This window comes from Mastigoproctus giganteus, chromosome 9 (genome assembly GCF_048544385.1).
Source record: "Mastigoproctus giganteus isolate SK-2022 chromosome 9, ASM4854438v1, whole genome shotgun sequence".
Taxonomy (NCBI): Eukaryota; Metazoa; Arthropoda; class Arachnida; order Uropygi; family Thelyphonidae; genus Mastigoproctus; species Mastigoproctus giganteus.
In genome coordinates, this window is record NC_143583.1 from 119,291,809 (window position 1) to 119,314,335 (window position 22,527).

A 22,527-nucleotide genomic window follows, 5' to 3' on the forward strand; every position below is an offset into this window, starting at 1 on the left:
AGAGAGAGAGAGAGAGAGAGAGAGAGAGAGAGAGCGTGTGTCAGAAGTAGAAGGGAATCACCAAGAAAGAAAGCAAGAAGAGAAGAATGATGATATCCAGCTCAGGATCCTGGGTTTGCCAAGCCCATACTCACCAGATGTGAGCCCATGGGGTATTCTGCTAAATACATTCTTGAAAAACAGAATTCCATTCTATTCCTCAGAGCAGTATTCCTTTATATCAGTTTTCATTTATTCCCACATTAACATCAATAACAAAAAACCTTCCGTTATTCAAATTCAGAAAATTCTAACGATTTCAGTTTCATCAGAATGGCTGTTATGAGATGTTAACACCATGTCTAAATACAGTAAACCCTCACAAATCCGGTTTGAAATATGAAAAATTCTGCTCACAGTTGAGTACTTCGAAAGACACACGGGACTTAGGAAGGCAGATGAATAACTTTCACTGCATGCTGATTGACTGCGCAGAGAGTGCGGGAACATACATTACATTGTCTTGCATTTTGTTCAGTATCGTTTTGACTCAGTCGGACAGATGTTATTGCTTATATTGCTTCATTTGCATACTTCTTTATACATATGTACATAAGTTAACATATTTTATAATTATTGGTTCTAAAGAATTAACAAGTGAAATAAAAAGAAAACACTACTTAAACTATCATTAATAACAAATGAAAAGCCTTTTGTGGAAATGGGAAATTGTGGGAGCGAAGTTAAAAAATATGTAATTAATGATATTGAAATTTCGCAAGATTATTTAATGAAAAAACTTTCGAGCCTACAGACCAGTAAGGCTCCTGGAGTTGATGGAATATAACCTATAATCTTAAGAGAGGCGGCAAGCGAGTGCATTGAACCATTGAGGCTAATTATGCGAGCATCTAATGAGCATCTAATGAACAACTAATGAAATCGACTTCATCCTCACTAACAAGAAGATATATTGTGAATGATGTTACCGTCCTGAATAAGGTAAATGTTGGAAGTGATCACAGAATGGTAAGATGTAAACTTGATATAGATGTAGGAAAGGAAAAAACTGACTCGAGTAAATAATACAAAGGTCTTTGAAATAACAGAGGAGGAGAAAAAGCTGTATGTACTGGAACTTAAGAACAAGTTTGAGCTTCTGCAGACTGCTCAGGACCAAGATATCGATGAGGAATATTACAACTTTCTGAAAGTGATAAAGCCCAAGAAACCTATAGGGAAACAGAAATCCAAAGAAGAAAAAATTAGCCAAGAAACACTTGTCATGATGAACCAAAGACGACAAATGAAGAGCAAGAAAAACACTGACAGGGAGAAAATTGAGTATACTGAGTTATGCAAAGCCATTAGAAAGAGACTCAGAGAGGACATAAGAAGATTTAACACAAGAAAAGTAGAACAAGCATTAAGGGAAAACAAAGGATTTAAATCAGCAGCCACGAGCAGTAATACAGAAAGACAAATGATACTGAAACTGAAGAATAGCGATGGTGTACTTATAAACAGCAGAGAAGGCATAATTCAAATAGCAGAAGACTACTATAGAGAATTATACAAGGAGCGAGGGAATGATACCAGCAGTGGGGAAGATGGATTGCAAAGTAGCAACACATACGACATACCCGATATTCTTCCTGATGAGGTAGAACATGCATTGAAGAAAATGAAGAATTGGAAAGCCCCGGGGGAAGATGAAGTTACTGTAGAGTTGTTAAAATTGGGAGGAAGAGACATAACACAAAAACTGGCAAGGCTCTTCACAAAGTGCATTAGAAAAGGTGTGACGCCTAAGCAGTGGAATAATGCAATCATAGTTTTGCTGCATAAGAAAGGAGATAAATCAGAAATTGGAAATTATAGACCAATTAGCTTGTTATCCCATATCTACAAGTTTTTCACAAGGGTCATTACTAACAGATTAGAAAGAATACTTGATGAGAATCAACCGAAAGAGCAAGCTGGCTTTAGGACAGGATTCTCAACTATGGATCACCTTCACGTAATATCACAGCTAATGGAGAAAGCAAATGAATATAAAACACCATTATGCCTGGCATTTGTGGATTATGAAAAGGCATTTTTGACTCCATACAGCATAAGGCAATGTTTTCAGGCACTGGAAAGACAAGGCATAGATACCCCATATATTATGATTTTGAAGAAAATATATAAGAGTGCTACCTCCTTTATTAGACTAGACAAAGACAGTAGGAAATTCAAAATCGAGAAAGGAGTTCGACAAGGAGACACAATATCTCCGAAGCTGTTTACTGCTGCCCTTGAGGAAGCTTTCAGAAGATTAGACTGGTCGCAGAAAGGAGTCAATGTGAACGGAGAGTACCTAAACCATTTACGATTTGCAGATGACATTGTGGTCATAAGCCACGATCCCAAAGAATTAGAGGAAAATCTTGATCAGTTATGCACAGTTAGTAAGGATTTTGGACTAAAGATGAATATGGCTAAAACAAAAGTAATGATAAACAAGTATGCCACAGAAAGGGAAATAATGATTGAAGGATCAGTAATTGAAAAGGTGGAGTCATATACTTATCTGGGACAAGTTATTAGCTGTAATAATGATAAATGGCTGGAAGTCAAGAGAAGAATAAATTTTGGATGGATAGCATTCAGGAAATATAGTCACATACTGAAGAGCAATATCCCAGTTTGTCTGAAACGTAAAATAATGAACCAATGTATACTCCCCACCATGACTTATGGAAGTGAAACTTGGGCACTCACCAAAAGAATGGAAGAGAAGCTGAGAACTACACAGCGAAGAATGGAACGAATTATATTGGGAATCAGACTGTTAGATAAGAAGAGAAACACATGGATTAGGCAGCAAACTCAAGTAAAGGACATTCTTATCAAAACTAAAGAACTGAAATGGTCTTGGGCAGGACACATAGCTAGAAGACATGATGACAGATGGACTAAGAAAATAACAGAATGGTACCCAAGAGGAGCTAGAAGAAAACCTGGAAGACAAAGGCGGAGATGGATAGATGAAATTCATGAGTTTTTGAGTAGTAAATGGATGGCCAGTGCTCAAAACAGAAGGAACTGGAAAGTTGCTGGAGAGGCCTTCATCCTGCAGTGGATTGAAAATGGCTGATGATGATGATGATGCGAGCATCACTAGACTCTGGTGAGATTCCCTTGGATTGGAAAAGTGCAAATGTATCTCCCATACATAAGGGTGGCTCTAAAAGTGAAGTTGGAAATTATCGACCTGTCAGTCTGACTTTAGTAGGGAAAATCATGGAGGCAATGATCAAGGGTGGAATTCAGGATCATTTGGATCGAATTGAAATTCTCAAGGATACTCAGCATGGTTTTGTAAAGGGAAAATCATGTTTAACAAATCTGGTTCGCTATTTCGAAAGGGTCACTCACGAGCTGGATTTAGGGAATAATTTCGACACTGCTTTTGACTCAGTCCCACATGAGTGGTTGCTTTATAAGCTGGAACAGGTTGGAATCACTGGGAAAATCCTTAGATGGATAGAAGGATGGCTTCAGGGCAGGAGGCAGAGGGTTGTGATAAATGGCTATTCCTCAGATTGGGTTGATGTAAGAAGTGGGGTTCCCCAAGGATCAGTATTAGGACCACTGTTGTTTTTAATTTTCATAAACGACATTGATGAAGGGATAGAGGGCGTGATGTCTAAATTTGCAGATGACGTTAAAATTGGTAGAGTAGTTAATGATCACTGTCAAGCTGAGCTTCTTCAGAGAGACCTAGATAGACTTCAAGAATGGTCAGAAAAATGGCAGCTGTGCTTTAATCCAACAAAGTGTAAGGTATTACTCCTGGGAAACAGTAATCCCAAAAAAACGTATTCACTTGGTGGAGTTCAACTAAACCCAGTACTGGAGGAAAGGGACTTGGGTGTTACGATACGGTCAGACATGAAATTCTCTGAGCATTGTAAACAGGTTGCAAGGAAGGCCCATGGTGCCCTATCGATGATCTATCGAACTTTTGCAAGTAGAGATAGGGACGTGATAATCCCATTATATAAGGCTTATGTTAGATCACACTTGGAATACTGTGTTCAAGTATGGAGACTGCACCTAAAGAAAGACATTGAGCTTCTTGAAAGGGTGCAAAGAAGGGTAACTCGCCTGGTGAGATCGGCAAAAGGGCATCCTTATGAAGAAAGACCTCGAATATGTGGGTTGCAGAGTTTGGAAACTAGACACCTTAGAGGAGATTTGATTGAGGTGTTTAAGGCTCTGAGAGGCATCAGTAAAATGAATGAGGACAAAATTTTCAAGATTATAAATGATGCTAGAACTAGGGGACATAAATTCAAGTTATGGGGGGGGGATGTTTAGATTGGACTGCAGGAAGTTTTATTTTAGCCAGCGAGTTATAATTTACTGGAATAAGTTGCCTTCATGGGTGGTAGAGGCCGACAGTTTGGGGAAATTCAAAGGTCATCTGGATAGTACTTTCGGGTAAGGGAAGTGCATAGGATGATAGGTTTAATTTCCTTTTTATTTATACTTTATTTTATTTATTTATTTTTTTTTTGTTTTTATAATTGTTTTGTTCGGATTTTTTTTTTTGGCTGGTGCAGCATAAGCCATAGGCTTTCTTGCACCATGCGGCCGTTACTAATACTAATAAGCTCAAAGTGATAGAACAACTTGAAAATGGTGTTCCTGAGAGAAAAAAAATGCCGAAGAATTTGGTATTGGCCAACAGGCTGTGTCAGATATTAAAAAACAAAAAGAATCTATAAAGACACTTTTAAAATTCAATGTGGGGAGTGATAAAAATCAATTTATCAAATAGACAAACATTAAAAGAGCCAAAAGAAGTTTTGCTGAAAGATGCTGTATTTAAGTGGTATACCCACCAACAATCAAGTGGCATTGGCGTGTGATGCCAGCACTACCTGATAAATGTATAAAAAGACAAAAGACAATACATTTATCCATCTACCAATGGATAAATGTATTCACTTTTCATAGTTTTTAATCAAGGCTGTACAGTGATATATTTTTTAAATTTATTTTCATCAGCACTACCTACCATTAATTTTTCGTTTATTTGCTTTGCAAGTTTTTTTTTGTCTTTTAGGGCTATCTTTTGCTTCACTAATCCGGATGACCCCCTCCCCGCAAATTACTCCAGGATTAGCGAGGGTTTACTGTACTTCAATGTGACTTCTAATTTGAAGAAATGCAGCTGCCAGAATATCAATGTGACTTCTAATTTGAAGAAATGCAGCTGCCAGAATATAAACAAAAATTTATATGAAGTATAAATATATGGACATCTTCAAAGTGACTGTCTGCTTGTGTTCCATGTAGTGAATGTACAAATTCTTTCAGCACCCTAAAATATGGTAGCCATAATCTTGCCAGCTGAAAGTTGTCTAAAATTTTTTGGGTGGGGTAGAACCCTTGTGTTTCCATTGCATTGATTCTTGCTTGGTCTCAGGATCGCAGTGATGAACCTGTTTCCTCACCCATAACAATTCTAGAGAAGAAAGTTTCAGGATCCCTTCCATAAAGCTCAAAATTCTCCTCACAGCACTATACGGTCAGTCCTCATATAACACATGTTTACACTACACGAATTCGATCATACACGATTTATAAATAGGGGAATGATATCTTATACAACACGAACCGAATTCACTTATGCACGATTCGCCTTTGTGTTTACAAGAAATGGCAGTCGAACGCAGAATCACCCCAACCGAACGCAACACGATAGGAACGAAGAGAAGATTCTGAAAATGTATTTATGTTTTTTATATCAGTGAAGGGGAAACACATTTCACCATAATAACGTAAAAACCAACACAATTCCAGCTATCGGTATAATCACAAATGCAATTAGATCGAGTTTCCTAATAGTTTATAACAGATTCCACTAGCAGAAATGCAACTGGAAATTGTTTTTATTGTTTTATGGTAGTAACCCCTAGAAATGTGAGGTGTTAATAGTGTATCTCTGCCTTTACAGTGTTGTTTATTCAGTTGCTACATGCACGCAGCTTTGTTTATGTGTATCAAGCGTGCCTCCTCATTTTGTAAATGTGCTTTATTCCCTAAAAATGAGTGAAATACTTAAAAGTTGTGAAAAGAAAATGTCCTGGTGAAGACACTGCAGATTCAGAGAGAAAAAGAAAAGCAATATCGATAAACAGAGGTGGACTGGATCAAAAATTCTTACCTGGGAAAATTTATAGTTGCCTCATACTATGGTTTATGGCCAAAATCACTCCGGCCCACCGGGGTTTCCCCAGCAAGGCTTACGGCCAGTCCGCCTCTGTCGATAGAGAAAAAATATGAAATTGTTAAACGCTTTGAGCGAAATGAAAGACCATGTGATATTGCACGTGCTATAGGCCTAAATGAGGCAATGCCGAGAATTTACAAAGAATGCAGAGAAAATAAAAACAACCTTCATAGCAGGAACAACTCAAAGTGTAATTAAAATCCATTAGATTAAGACACAAAGAATTGGAAGAGATGGAATGGGTGTAATTTGTTTGGAGAGAAAATCAAACAAAAAACAAGTTTGCTTACGATAGAAGCAAAGGCATTAGCAATATTTTATTACGTAATAGTCATAATAAAATACGTAAGTATTTTATTACGATTATTTATTGTTTGGTTACAAGTGTGTGTTCAATCTTGGGTAGTCGGCACCTAACCCTATTTTTCCCAAAGGGGCCTGTTGTTTATATTGCACGAGGGTTTCTAGGAACACAACTATCGTGCTATATGAGGACTGACTCTACTCTGAATTGCTTCTGCACAGAGGTAAAATCTGGGTACCCATATTGCACTGACCTTAGTCATTCCCAATATGTTCATGGAGGAGGTTATAGCTGTTTGCTCAGATATGTCACATTCTCTAGAGATTTGGGACATCTTTAAACATCTGTCATTCAGCAAAAAGGTTTCCACAGCTTGGCACATTTCTGGAGTGGTCACTGTCACAGGGCTTCATGGACTGAATCATCTTCGACGGACTCTCTACCACACTTGAATTGTTTTGACCAGAATTTCATCTGGTACTCTGAAGGTGCACTGTTGGCGCGTCCTTTCATGAATGGCCTTTGGCCCATTTCCTTCTTTGGTGAGAAACTAGATGACTGAATGATGGTGCAATTTCAGCAAATCCATAATTTGATACAGGTGCCTTCCTTCTTTCTGTTACAGCAGCACAACCTAAAAACAAAGTGGGATCAAAATTAGTATGATTCAAGTTGCGTTATGTAGAACATGATAAATAATTAATTCCCATAATTATGGGAAGCTACTTACCACCATTAAAATTCTCACCAGCTGCCTAGTTTTGCTGTATCTTCAACAGCTTCCTATATAAGAAAGCATGTTTACAGTACAGAAAATAAGTTTTTTTAATGGTGACCCAAAACATGAAAGGTAGTGAAACCTATGTGTACAGAAGTCAAGAGGACAGAAATTGGACTCGAAAATATGTATAAAAAGAAGTGGAGTGAGCTTATAACTATTAGATGGGTTCCATGGAGTCAGCTGTCAAATTTTTTTTTTTGAAAATTTGTGCATAAATACTTTTAAATATTGATCTATTCTTATTCTGACTTTGAAATAATTTAAAAGGAGGAAAAAATATTAAAAAAATAAATAAATAAGAACAAGTAAGAGTCAATTTAATTTTTTGATGTAATATATTTTCTATATCTATTTATTATCACTGCTTGATTTCATCAACTTCTGGATCTAAATTTCAGAGAATTGACCTTTTGTAAGCCAAAATCAAAAAACAACTGGCTCATCAAAAAGTAGGTAATAAGACCTTGCTTACCACTATGCTGCAATTTTTTTATTAAGTTCATAATATGGAGCTAAACAACTGTCCAATTGTCTTTTGAATTTTTCCGTTGAGGGATCATTATCCGTAAAATAACTTCCTAACTTTTGTGCCAAATTTAATCTTTCTGTTAATTTCTTTCTCTTTAACGGACTCAGCACAATCAGAATCTTCAGTAGAACTTTCCTCGCCATTTGTATTTGGTTTGCAGTCTTCTGTTAATTGAACCAATTCCTCCTCATTTAAATCTGTTTCTTCAATTAAATCACGAATTTCATTTTCAACCATATCGGAAAATCCCTCGCCATCACAAATGTGTACCAGGTTTGTCATACGACTTAGTTCAGCATCCACAGGAGATACGAAATTTTGATTAAGGATGACACCAGGCCATATTTTTTTTTCCCAGCAACCTTTCAGTGTAGAGGGTTTTAACTCCTTTACACAAAGAGACATATTTAGAGATCGGTTAATTAACATTGGTTTTGTCATGTAATCACCTGATGCATTACTACAAAACAGTAGAGTAATTCTGTCTTTAGAAACTTTGAATCCAGGAGGTGTTTTTTTTTTTTTTCATTTTTTGATTTTAACCCAAATTCATCCGGATTATATCCACCCTGTTCAATGATTTTTAAAAGTTCTTCTGGGAATTTTCGGGCAGCATCTACATCTGCTGATGCTGATTCTCCTTGGAGCTGAAGATTATGCAAAGAAAATCGCCTTTTTAAATTTTTCGAACCAGCCCTTACTGGCACAAAATTCATGCTGAGAGCTTTCTTCTGAAAAATCTTGTTCAAGTTCTTTTAAATATTGATAAATTGAGAGCTTTTTGTTTAATAAGGTTTCCACTCAAAGGCATTTTCTCGTGAGTGCAATCTTCAATCCAAACCATTAGAGATTTCTCCATTTTTTTCATTAAAATATTGTGTACACGAGCAATGTGCCTTGCACTTATCGTTTTCTGATTTTCTGTTCATTTTGTTTGATTGTACGAATTGTTGATTCATTTAAATTTAAAATCCTTGCAACAACTCCTTGTTTTTCTCCATTTTTCAACCGATCCAAGATTTTAATTTTTTCTTCGAGAGAATTAAATTTTCTTTTCAATGTTGGCTTTCCCCCCTTCTTTTCAGTTTTAGTGGCCATTATACTATAAAAAATAAATTTTTTTTATTTGCCAAGGGGTATTCCCCGATTAAATTCACTATAACTACTTGTGCAACAATTAACTCTTTATAAGGTAAAAAACTGGCACTACACAAAAAAATATATGTATGTACTTCCGTGTTTCCCCTTATATAAATTCGGTTCTGGCAACTACACCTGTTATACGAGCAGACACAAATTTAACGAACAAAGTTTGATTTTTAAGTCGTGTGGTCAAAGTGTGTGAAAAGAAGCCATACAACAATTTGTAGATTGCGTTATATCGAAACCACGACCGTGTCATACAAGGGTAGCCACAATTTATAAACTGCGTTGTATAGGTACCGTGTTATATGAGGGTTACCTGTACTTTAAAATTACCTTGAAAAACATGCACAATACATACTCCTCGCGTAAAATGAATAGATATATATGTACTCATGAAAGAGTTTATCTGACTGCCTTCTTTTGGATAGTTTAGGAGTTTAATAGAGGTTTAAGGTCAAGAGGTTTTTCAATATGGAATATTGTTCTCAGATGTGTGAACAATATTCCATTATAGGGCAAGATTAATGATTTGTACATCTGGAACTATCTAAAAGAAAAGCAATGCAAAGAGAAAATCTTGTTTTTCAATGCAGAGAAAGTGATATTTTGTGATAGCTTATGTCAAGAAAAGTTAGAAGTCAGGGTTGTTTCCAACAGAGATGCGCAATTTTGTCTATAAACCAGAGTGTCACTGTTGCACGAGAACTGGGCTTCAAAATGATCGGAGTAAACTAGGTTTTTTTTCACACATGGAGATTAGCATATTTGAGAAGTTGTAGCTGTTTGCACAGAACAGGATTTGACAAATCGGAATATGAAAGGTAGTGCAGCAGCATCATCAACAGCAAAACTATGGATAGGATTTTCAGTCAATGGAAGGTCATTAATATAGAAGAAAAAATGGTGAAAGAACATCAGGGAACTAAAGTGAAGTGAGCAATTGTACAATGAGATCTATACCATTTACAGTAACAAAACTTGGTTTGTTCATCTGACGATATAAGATACCAAGTAAATTATTTATACAAGTATTTAAGTTGTTTCCCTGTTTAAAAAAACCCCCATATTTTCGATCCTTTAAAAACGCCAAACAGGCTTCACTGTTTGCTGTTTTGTATATCCAGCTTGCTAAATGGAGAGACCAGGATTAGGATATCATACATTTCCCCCATGTGACTGCAACATGGCACTCCTATAGAAGTCAAAGTGTGTTACGTAAATCCAGGAAAGTGCATATTCACAGACTGGGGAAAAAAAAAAAAAAAAAAAACCCCGAAATAATGCATGGAGGGAACTTTACTCCCCACAAGACTGGCTAACTTAATGAATTTGATGAAAGAAGACTTCAGAAATATCCAAAGTCACTGACAGGAATTAAACCCAGATCTCTCCACAGAGGGGCAGATGGTGATGTATTCTGCTGACTAAGCTGCCAGAGTGAAATTCTTTACTTTGTCTGCTACTTCAAGTTAAACACTGTTCAGTTTACTTGTTAACTAGACAAAGTTAACTGATAAATACCAGTGTTGTTTTAGCTTCAGTCATTGGCTTAACAATGATGACATCATATTGAGTGTCATGTGTACTGTTTCTTATACTGAACAGACTACAATACACAAGACACTCAATACATAAATTTTTAATGATTATGATAAGATTACAAGGCTACCATTCATCTTTTAAAATGCATATTTAACTCCAGGGGCTCACATCTGGTGAGTATGGGCTTGGCACACCCAGGGTCCTGAGCTGGATAATCACCATTCTTCTTCCTTGGTGATTCCCTTTTATTTCTCTCTCTCTCTCGGGGTAGTTCAGAAATTTTTTTAGTTTTTTTGGCTGGTGCAGCATAAGCCTCAGGCTTCCTTGCACCATATGGCTAATAATAATAATAATATATGTGTATTAGTCATGAAATTCCTTACATTATTTTTGCTGGAACATTCCACAAAATTATACCATCAAGTATACAAAAAAAATCCACTCACATTATGATCAGTTCCCCAGAAATGCAAGAAGCATCATATCATTCTGTAAACATTTACCAGAAGGACATAAAGTAAGTTCAGCCTTCATGATATTAAATTTGATGTACAGGTGACCCCACTTAATGCTGATAATTCGTTCCCGAAAAACACAGCTACAGGAATACGGTGCTCGCTTAGTGCCATAATCCCATAATGTAACATGTTTTTGTGAGTCGCAGATCTATGCTATAAGATATTTCCTAATCGATAATAAACAGTAATGAAAAGATGCACAAATGTCAGTAAAAATATTTAATATTAAAAATTTGTACATTCTCCATTATATATCAAAATTAAACTTAAAATGTTTCGTAACTTTGGTCGATTTTGGGTTGTACTTTGGCCATCTTCCTAGTACAGGTAGCCCTCAATTTACGTCAGGATTAGGTTCCTGGGGGGACAGGTGCAAACCGAACCCTTTATATAATAGAGTCAATCGGAAATCACAGGGTTAGGTTCCGGGCACCAAAAAAATTTTATAAAATTTTTTAAATTGATGCAAAGTGGTAGCATTGCATCGACTGTTTTATTTTATTAGTATTCTTCATAGTTGTAGTAATAGTCGATGGAGGCATATTCCTAGCTCTACACAAATTAGATGGCTTTCACCAGATTCCATCCTCTGAATATTGCACTAAGATTCAATGAACTACTTTTACCAGACATGGCGCCTCTTTATTCTATTAAATTAAAAACTTTATAACACGACTGGCAAAAACTGCACAAGATTATCACTATTATTATTTAATTTATCAAAAGCACAATTAATAAAAAAATGTTAGTGTAATAAATTTCCAACACGTGTAAATAGCGTAAACAACAACCAACTGAATGCTTCACCACCTCCCGCATCCACGAGTGGCCACTACTTTGAGGGCGGGAATTTTTATCGTCTCTGATACGGTTGTGCTAATTGCTGACTGGCTCAGATTGTCCTAAATCACATGAACAGTGCATGATACATAGCACAGTATGATGCCGATAAATTTTGTCTGACGATTTTAAACTTTCAATTTATAAAAAAAATTGCAAAAAAAAATAAAAATAAAAAAAAAAATATAAATAAAAAGCTGCTGTGGTCAGTGATCGGCGCTATTGCGAATCAGTGCAAAATGAGGGCTATCTGTAAACTAAAAGGGGCGTTACTTTTAAATTCCCAGCAGCGTTACCAACCAACAATAAAGTCAACTGATCTTTTGCCGTTCTGAAGCCTGGCATGTTTTTTTCTTCTTCTTTCGATATGAAACTTCTTTTAGGCATTCGTTTCCAAAAAAGTCCTGTTTTATCTATGTTAAAAACTTGTTGAGAAGTTTATCACCACTCTTCAATAATTTTTAGAAGTTATTTTTGAAAGTTTCGGCCCCTTCTTGATTGGCACTTGCGGCTTCTCCTTGGATTTTTAAATCCATCTTACCAGCCCTTACTAGCTTTAAACGATTCCACTTTTTTTTTTTTTTTTTTTTTTTTTAAGGTGAGCTTTCTTCAGATCATATAGGCTAATCGCTTTTTCTTTAATAATATTTAACTTAACAGAATTGTATGTTGGATATTATCTTCAATAAAATTATTTAGAAGCCTCTCCATTTCAATTATAATAGCTGGCCTAGTTGCTTGCAGTGGAACAGCTGTCTTTTCCGCTGCTATCTTTATTTTTTTCTAATTGTTCTTACCAGTCCTAAATTATTGCACAAATCCACTTGTTGTTGAACGGAATTGATTCGCTTCAAAACGTATAATTTAATTTTCAAATTCAGTATTTTTCTTACCTTAGTAGGCTTCGTACCACGCCCAGATGTTGTTCCTTTTAATTCTTATCCGTCATTATTAATCTTCGAAAATGTAACTGCGTTGCATTAATTATGATACATATTCGAGTAAACTGTCCGATGTCTAACAATGTACCGAGTGACTTTGGATAAATGCATATAACGCAAATATTACAAGCAATATACTTGATAATTTTTTTAAATGTTGATCTCGGAACTATGTAACAAATCACTATAGTGCAATTAAATTAGCATGGGAGAAAATTTTACAAGTCAGCGTGGGAAACTTTGCTATTCATTTTCAAGCTATCGACTATATCAGATGAAATGTTTTCGTTAAACATGCCAAAAATTCAATCTGTATGCTGGTAAAAGAGCTGTTTGTTTGTTTGGTTGGTTTTTAGGAGCATTAGCAACTAAGGCCATATTGCTCCGGGATATGCAGTGGTCATTCCTTGACCTTTCCGCATCCTCCGTATTTGGTGGTGACGGGCTCGAACCCCGGTCTAATCAAGAAGCATGTGCTACGCACTGCTGCTCCTTCCCACCTGGCTACGAAGGCGCCTCAGGTGGTAAAAGAGCGTTATAGTGAGTTATGACAGCGTTAGAGTGAGATATGGGTTATAATATAAGAACAGCATTATAGCAAATCAGTGTAGAGCGAACCGTGTTATAACAAGGGCCTGCTGTATACTGATTTTACAACCATGTGTATTTTGTCTGTTTTCACTAAGGAAGACTATTATGTCCTTAGATTTTACCTATTAGTCACATTTAAGTCTTATATTTGTTATATAGCATATAGTTTGATTTAATTTAGTAGTTTCATGTCACAGAAATTTCATTTCCATTATATACGGTAATTCCTCGTGAAACCCCGATGATATTACAGATGTTGTCTTATATGGATTCATAACTGAATGACTACCTTTTTGACACAGGCATGCAGTTTTACAAAAATCACTTTTGGACTGGAAGCCTTAGAACTCATTTCATACCATTTAGGTATCAAATACTTGAAATCATGGAATAACTGAGAAGGTAACAAAACCGAAAGCCACCACATAAAAAAATTATAAATTATCAACAATCAGAAAAAGAAACAATACTGTCAGGATGATTTTACTTATGTAAATTAGCAGTAGTTTTCGATTAAACATCTGTACTAACACACAGTATTCCTGTAGACAACTTGAAAGTAAACATATATGAAATACTTTAAAAACTTACCTAATTTTGCTAAAGCTGCAACACCACCTTCAGGTTCTTTTCCAGCCATTTCTTTACGAAAATCTGCCATAAATAACATGAATGCTGTCCCAGGGCGTTTTGGTTTGTCTGAATCACGTGCAGGCTTATATATGGCCATCTAAGCAGAGAAGATAAGAAATCTTCATATATTGTATAAAAAACCAAAAAAAAAAAAAAAAAAAAAAAACCAAAAAAAAAAAACAAAAAAAAAAAAAAAACAAAAACCCCCTACAGATGAATAATTTAGCAGCAAATGTATTCAAGTTTATATATGATCCTATAACTTAGTTCTGAACTAAGTGTAACAGTTACAGAAACAATGCTGTTATCCTGCATTCATATTTTACTAGACTAGCATGCCTGAGAATGCATATTTAATAAGATATCCAGCCTTCATTAAAAATCAAAGATCAATAAAATGTGATCAATAAAGTGGACCAATCATTAAAAGGAATGGACAAAAAAGAACAGTTCTTTAAGGTAAAATAAATTTTACTCTGTTTTAAATTCTTTCTATTTTTTTTCCTCCTGAAAATTACTACTTGGGGGGACCTAAGAGACAAGAAATGATATTCAAGATCAAAAAAGCTCTTGATATATTGTTAAAAATCCCAGAATCTGACAAATACTGACAAAGCAAGAGTGAATTTATATAGGATGGAGTAGCCATAGGTACAGGGAACACTTCCTAATACCTAAGTGCTACAGATGTCTGATATTCAGCACACTTCACACATCTGTACCCAAAAAGAAGCCACTTGTGGCCACTGTGCAGTCAGAGGCAAAATGTGCCAACTGTAAATCGTCTGGGATGGCATATAATCACTCTGTGAGAAATCCTAAGTGTCCTGTCCATATTAGGACAGAAAACCAGCTAAAACAGAAAATAGATTATGGATACTCCCCATAACCACAATAATGACCAGACCTTGACATCACATACTTAGATTTCAGTAGGCTTAGATTTAGAAGGCTTTTGATTACTGTTGTACATAAAAGACTGCTGTACAAATTGGAGAAATGTAGCATTAAGGGCAAGTTACTGCTATGGATAAAGGGATGGTTAATTGGAAGACAGAGAATGATTATCAATGGGCACTGCTCTTCGTGGAGTTCCCCTGAGTTCAGTGGTGGGTCCATAGTTGTTTTCAATATTTATCAATGATATTGATGAAGGTATATTATGCTCAATATCTAGGTTTGCAGATGATACAAATGTTGGCAGGGTGGTTAACGACAGTCATCGGGGTGAGCTACTGCAACAACATCTTGGAAAATTGCGTCTATGAGCTGAGAAATAGCAGAAGAGGTTTAACATTGACAAATCAAAGGTACTACACATGGGTAATAGTAACTCCAGCGTAACATCATTTGTGTGCTACTACACTCAGGGTAGTAGAGAATGAAAAAGACCCGGGAGTAATTGTGGTCAGACTTGAAATTCTCTGAGCAGTGCAGACATGCTCCCAGGATATCTCAAGGGGTTTTGTCAATGATATACCAAAACTTTGCTAGCAGGGATAAGAAAGTGATTATCCCTTTGTATAAGGCCTCAACTGTAGGAAGGATGTATATAGGATTACACTCTTAACTATCACAAAGGGCACTGCCATTAGACTTAGAAGTAATTAGAAGAGGCTTCAATTATAGCCTGAAGAAGCAAATCGCAACTTATATCTTAGGGATTGCAATAAACACTGAGGATCCTATCCACACTACCAGTTTGGCAGAATTGATGGGAGCAGACACCCAAAGGCAAAGTCACTAGAAGGTTTCTGCCCCAGGTAACCCTAGTTTTCACAAAACCATCTCCTTGAATGCAAAGTTGTAATAACTGGGTATCGCTCAGGATCCAAAATGTACCTGTGGAGTACATTTTGAGAAGAATTGGGCCTATGTCCTTTATGTCTGCCCCAATTACCATCTCCAAAGATGTAGACTTATGTCCAACATTGGGCTAATAAACCGTGGAAGTGTGCAACTACTCATCTCTGATCAAATGCATTACATTTACATGGCCTTCTCTGAGTTTGCTCAAAAAGTTTTTCGGACCAGGAGAAGCAACGAATGTTACCAACATGGACTGTGACACCTACCATAGTAGACAACCCTAAATGATACTGGCCTATTGGAATGTGTTTCCAACTCAGTTGGAATGTATGTGATATATTTTTGATGTTATTAATAGTATGTTTAGGCATATTATATTTATGTCCCTTTATCTTTTATATATACCTATGTTTGTTATGAATGAGTATAAGTGAATTTAAATGCATCAATGTCTACATGTGTGTATGTTCTGCTGTGGCTGAGCTCTGGGCAGAGGATTGAAAGCATAATAATGTACAGACACTAAGTCTATGTCAACCAATCCTGGTTGGAGCTCTCTGTCACATCTGCATTATTGGACACGACTGAGAGCTTGTGTCTGTGTGCATGTTTGGTGGAAAAAGTCAGTCTAACAGTGGTTGGAGCTCTGTTGTGTCTGCATTGCTAGGCATGATTGAGAGTTTGTGTCCAGGTGCATGTCTGTGCCCCCCCACATGTCTATCCATTCTACATATGGGTAAATTTCCACGTGTTTGAAATGGCTGTAGCCGAGCCCCACTGGTCTTGGCTAGGGGCAAAGGCTTGAATAGTTGTATGCATGACAGCCCATATCTGTGCATATGTGAAAGGGTATATATATATATATATGAGAGGGTACCAAAAAGTTCAACACCCTTACCTAGAAATAATAGCCCTAGAAAGATGAAACGTCACAGGAACTTTAACCCTTTTCTATGTACTCTCCATGTATAGTAATACTTTTCTCCCATCTAAAAGTCTGCACTTTTTGCCTGAAACCACGATTCCACTTCATCGATGACATCCCGAGACAAATCAAAGCAGCATCCATGCCAAGGTTTCTTCTTTTCACGAAACAAGAAGTCTGATGATGCTAGAACAGCAGAACAGGGTGGGTGCTGCAGCAGTTCGAAGCAGCACACAAAACCAACAGTTGCGAGAACATTGCATTTGACACTACTTCTACAAATGTGTCAGCAATCTTGGAACCCATTGCGCAGAGACCTTAGACATGTGCAGATGGTCATGTAAAATGCTGTGGGCAGACCCATAACTAATTCTCACCGTATCTGCAATGAAATGAATTGTCACACATCTGTCACTCAGCACCAGATACTCAATTTCTGCAAACGTCTCACTGTCTGTGGATGTTGATGGCTTTTCTTCTCTTGGCTCGTCAAAGACACTTGTACAACCGCACTGTTTCTACTTTTGTACAGTGTCAGAGTATGGACAATTCTGCCCATACACAGCTTTCATTTCTTCATCAATTTCCTGAGCTTCTTTGCCATGTAAATGCAGGAACTTGATCACTGTTTGATACTCCACTTTGTCAACTATAGCATCCTTCCTCAGATTCCGAGCTCCACCTCTGGTGTACGATCGATCACCTATGGGAATGAAATTTCACATGTTAGTTATTGAATATGTAGATAACTATATTAAAAACAGCATCTTCCTACTGATGCTTTTTATCTAAGTCAGGGTACAAACTTTTTGATACTCCCGTGTGTGTAAGAACTAAGAAGAGGAATGGAAACAAGATTGATCGATAACAAAACAGCTTTCCCATACTTTGCAACAGCAGCATTCAACAGAAAGAAATCACTCTTGCCAAGGTCATAAAGTGAACAGAACCCTGAAAGAAAACTAATGCCAAGACACAGTAATGCAAGAATGGAGAAGGAAACCAGCACAGAAATAAAAACAACACACACTAACAAGGAGGAAATGACTTGTACCCATGTCTAAAGGCAACAAGTGACCCCAAACAAGGAACAGAGACAAGAATTGTGAATAAATACAAAAGCTTACATGGAGGGAGAAAGAAAGCAACAAGTCTGATAAGCAGCCCTGCCCCATGGAAAAAAAAAAAAAAAAAAACCCACAGGACACAGAAAAAGATAACAGGTAAGGAAAGTAAAAAGAAAGACAGTGACAACATAGTGGTACATAATTTATCACTGCAAGAAATCACTATCTTAGCACAAGAGGAAGCCACCAGTCAAGAAAACAGTTTAGACAGAAAGTAAGAACTTAAACTTCAAGGAAAGCTACAGTAGCAGCCAAACAAAAGGAACTTTGACCCCAGAAAAACAAATAGGAAGAAGGAATAATGACAAAGTCAAAAGTGCATGGGAAAAATACCAAGGGGCATTACCCCCCCCTGTCTTACTACAGCAATGATACCTTTCCTAGAGCCTACATCACAAGTGGCAAGTCCACAGTAATGTTTACTGACCAAGACTACCATTCACAAAAACCAGCCAAGAGAAAGAACTGGGAAAAAAAAAACTGAAAGGGTAAGAACAAACTACTTCAACCAAGAAGAGAAAATAGAATGAAACTATCATCACCTAATGACTAAACAGACAATAATGCCTATTATCACCGACAAGGTCCAACTGGATAAGACTGCTGGCCTTGGTTAAAAACTAAAACTGGATGTAACAATTAGAGGTTGCTAACGATGCACAGCATCACTCTACCACTGGGATAGGATGATCCTGACCACTGACTTGGCTCTCTTTCTAGGCAGATGAGATGTTATGTTATTTGGTTTTTAGGAGCATTAGCAACTAAGGCCATATTGCTCCGGGGATATGCGGTGGTTATTTCCTGACATGTCCACATCCTCTGTATTTAGTGGTCACAGGCTCGAACCCCAGTCTAATCAAGAAGCGTGTGCTACGCACTGCCGCTCCTGCTCACCTGGCTACAGAGGCGCCAGCAGATGAGATACATCATACTTTCCCACTATCTACTTACCTCACAATTATTCCATTCCTTTATATGGGGAAGCCTTCACAGATTCCCCATCTGTCTTCTCCCAACCCCATATATCCCACCCCTTATTAATTAATTTTCAGCTTGGGATTCCCTCAGTGACAAATTGGCACTGGGAACATTCCAGTAAGTGTACAGAAGATGGCGCACCTCTTCCTGCAAGGATAGGTGCTGAGGGGAAGAGAAGGATCATCTATGTGATTACTGCCACCTCAGTGGCCAAACCACAATACGACACCACACTAACATCACACATCACTGGCTTTGCCTTAAGGCTGCAGCACAGAAGACACAGCCACTATGGGGGAAAACTGGATTCCACATACAATTTATACATGCATGGGCTCAAGATTGTCCCAGAAAATGGAAGTTAAATGAATAAATGAGGAAGAAGAAAAGTTGTTCTGTGAGTTTGAAGTTTGACAATAAAAGGATGTTACTGGTTGCATCACTTGTAGTAACCAATTCAGAAGAATAATGCCTATGGAAGTATCTATAGCAAAGGCATACAGCAAAAACAGAATGTCTATGAGACAGACTAGAGAAACTCTGTTAGAGATGAGTCATTAATTAACTTAATTGGCCTCTTTTGAATAGAATCTAAAAGCCTGAGAGAGGTTTTGGAAACAATATTCCATGGAAGGAAGGATTTGCATAGAGTGAACAGCTGTCTGGAAGAAATGAGAGAGAAAGAGAAAACCTGTTAGAGATGAGTCATTAATTAACTTAATTGGCCTCTTTTGAATAGAATCTAAAAGCCTGAGAGAGGTTTTGGAAACAATATTCCATGGAAGGAAGGATTTGCACAGAGTGAACAGCTGTCTGGAAGAAATGAGAGAGAAAGAGAAAACCCAGTTTTTTTAGATGCACAGGAAGCAATATTTGTAACATGCTTATGCCAAGAGACAGAGATCAGAAGTTAGGATAATCCTAAATAGAGATATGATCCTGCCTAGAAATCAGTGTTAACAAACATAAGAATAGGAGCAGAAAAAATACTTTTTGTGATATATAAAACATGACTGGGTTTAAGAGGATTGAAATCAACTATGGTTAGTTTTGCCCCACTGGAGATCAGCATTTAAAGAATTGGTAGTGGATATTTGAGAAGTTGAAGCTCTTTGTGTAGAGCAAGGTTCCTCAAACTGGAAGGTGGAATGCAATATGCTATCATCAGCAAAACTATGGATATGTTTTCTGGTCAATAGAAGGTCATTAATATACAAGAGGAAAAGAGTGGGAGAAAGAACTGAACTTGGGCAATGCCAGCATTAGTGGATAAATTAGAAGAGAGAGAGCCATCTACCATCAGCTACAATGAGCAGTCATAGAGAAAACTGGATACCAAATTATAAAACACAGTTGACAAATCATAAGATGAAGTTTATTTAGAAAACCATTACGCCAAACATGATCAAAAGTTTTTGAAATGTCAAGGTAACTGCTTGAGTTTCACCAAACTTTAACATTGTATTTGTTCATAGATGGGTAGCATCAACCAAATTTTTCACCAGTGGATTGACAATGCTGGAATCCATATTGGCAACTGTTGATCAGATGAAAGGTTTCTAGATAGTTAAGGGTTGGCAGTTAATTGATTTCTCCATCACTTTAGAAAGAGAAAGTGTAATGGGACAATAATTGGATGGGAGGGATATATCACCTTTTTCAGGAACTGGCTGGATATGAGCATATTTCCAAGCAGAGGGGGAAACACCTTTGGAATAACAAAGTGAAAAAAAAAAAGGCAACACAGAACAAGCCTAAGTTCAGGAGCACAGGTTTGGAGAACAAGTGGAGAAATACCATCGGGACTTGGAGCTTTCTTAGCATCAGGATTGTTCAAAATCCTTCTGACAGAAGACCACAGGAGGCTGTTGTTGTTATTTGGTTTTTAGGAGCATTAGCAACTAGGGCCATATTGCTCCGAGGATATGTGGTGGTTATTGCCCGACCTTTCCGCATCCTCCGTATTTGGTGGTCACGGGCTCGAACCCCGGTCAAATCAAGAAGCGTGTGCTACGCACTGCCGCTCCTGCCCACCTGGCTATGGAAGCGCCACCACCACCACCACCACCACAGGAGGCACTGAATGGAGTGTACTGGGAATAGTAAAAGTTGATGGTCTTTACCAAGATCATCAATACAGGAGCTGGAAGAAAAGTAGGATGCTAGCAGGTCAGCTTTACATTTGGCTGAAGTGGCAACAGAATCATCTGATTTTGACAGAGGTGGGAATAGAGATGGGCAAAGGTTGCGGCCAATAGCTTTGGCAAGAGATCAGAATGCTCGACTACCATCTGGACAAGAAGCAAGTTTTCTACTCTTGGCCCGTTTGAAATCTAGTTTGGGCTGATAACTACTTTACAATTATTGCAAGTTTTGGTGTAGGCAGAAAATAAACCTGGAGTACTGGGTACAAGGCAATTGCCATATGCAACATTCAACCTTAGAATATTTACTGGAAAATCAGTTCAGATAAAGGACAAGACTTTAAGGCGATGTGTGGAATAAAAGATTTCATCCCTACCAGAATAATTTCACTGACATGATCTGAGCAAATGCTGACTTCAGAAGATTTGACACATTAATCTGACAAAGAAAAAGAATAAATCTCGCAGATCATCCCATTTTTGCATTCTCGCAATGCAAAACAACATGAGGTTTAGAATGGCCAAGAGGGAAAGGCTCCCAATGGAGAAGAGAAGACCATCAACAAATTGTGATCTGAGGTGCCTAGAGGACAACTCACGTGTAGGCTGGATGGATTGGCTGGTATTCTAGTAGATAAATGAACAATCTATGCAAAGTCATTAGTAATTGCAAAAGCCTTAGCACCTGGACCAACTGGAGTTGAGAACATTAAAATCATCAAGGAAAATTACCTCACCGTTAGAAAAGCTGGACTGGAGGAAGTCAAATTTCAAAGAGAGGAGGCCAAGAGTTCCAAGTGATTAGAAGAGTTGGGAAAATGCTACTGACAATACATGAATTTGACAGAATGTGGCAGAGAGATTTTAAGCCAGATAAGATCAAAAAAAGGAGATTACAAATTACTAAGTCTTTGAGGAGCAGACATAAGCACAAGTGCCACCGTTGATGCGAAAGGAATCATACAGCTGACAATTTGGATAACCGAGATGAGCAGTGGTTGAATCAACTGATAACTGGGATCCTGTCAGAAAAAGTACATGGTGTCTGGCTGACTGTAAGTGGAAATGAATGAGGAAGTGTTTGGGAGGTTTAAATCTTTTCACAGATAATTTTGTTCTATTAAGTTTGGCAATTCACAATATATCCAGTAGTAAGAAAAGGAGAGGAAGACATGCTGTACGAAGTAATGAAATTTTGGATATGGTGTACCGATGCCCCTTGACATTACATGGCCTTAATGTCCCCATACGCACTACTTGGATTTTCTCCAATCACTGTCTGGCAGAGTAGGTGCAGCAAGATTAGACACTAGTGATCTGGACATCTCCAAAAGAGAGTTACCAATACGTTCAGTCAGGTGGACTATCTAGCAGCTGGCTGCACACGCCGTTTTGGAGCTGTACCTTTGAAATGTAGGTGGATCTCGTCATGATGTCCATCATAACCT

At 37.4% G+C, this 22,527-nt stretch overlaps 1 protein-coding gene across 2 annotated transcripts in view; it reads right to left on the reverse strand.

Moving 5' to 3' along the window:
- Nucleotides 1–22,527, reverse strand: part of LOC150080680 (high mobility group protein B3-like) — a 194,236-nt gene that overhangs the window by 36,986 nt on the left and 134,723 nt on the right. For both annotated transcript variants that reach the window (XM_090380959.1, XM_090380960.1), the window contains exon 4: nt 14,052–14,190. In XM_090380959.1, coding sequence (XP_090237085.1) covers nt 14,052–14,190 — 139 coding nt within the window. The remainder of the gene's footprint in view (nt 1–14,051; nt 14,191–22,527) is intronic.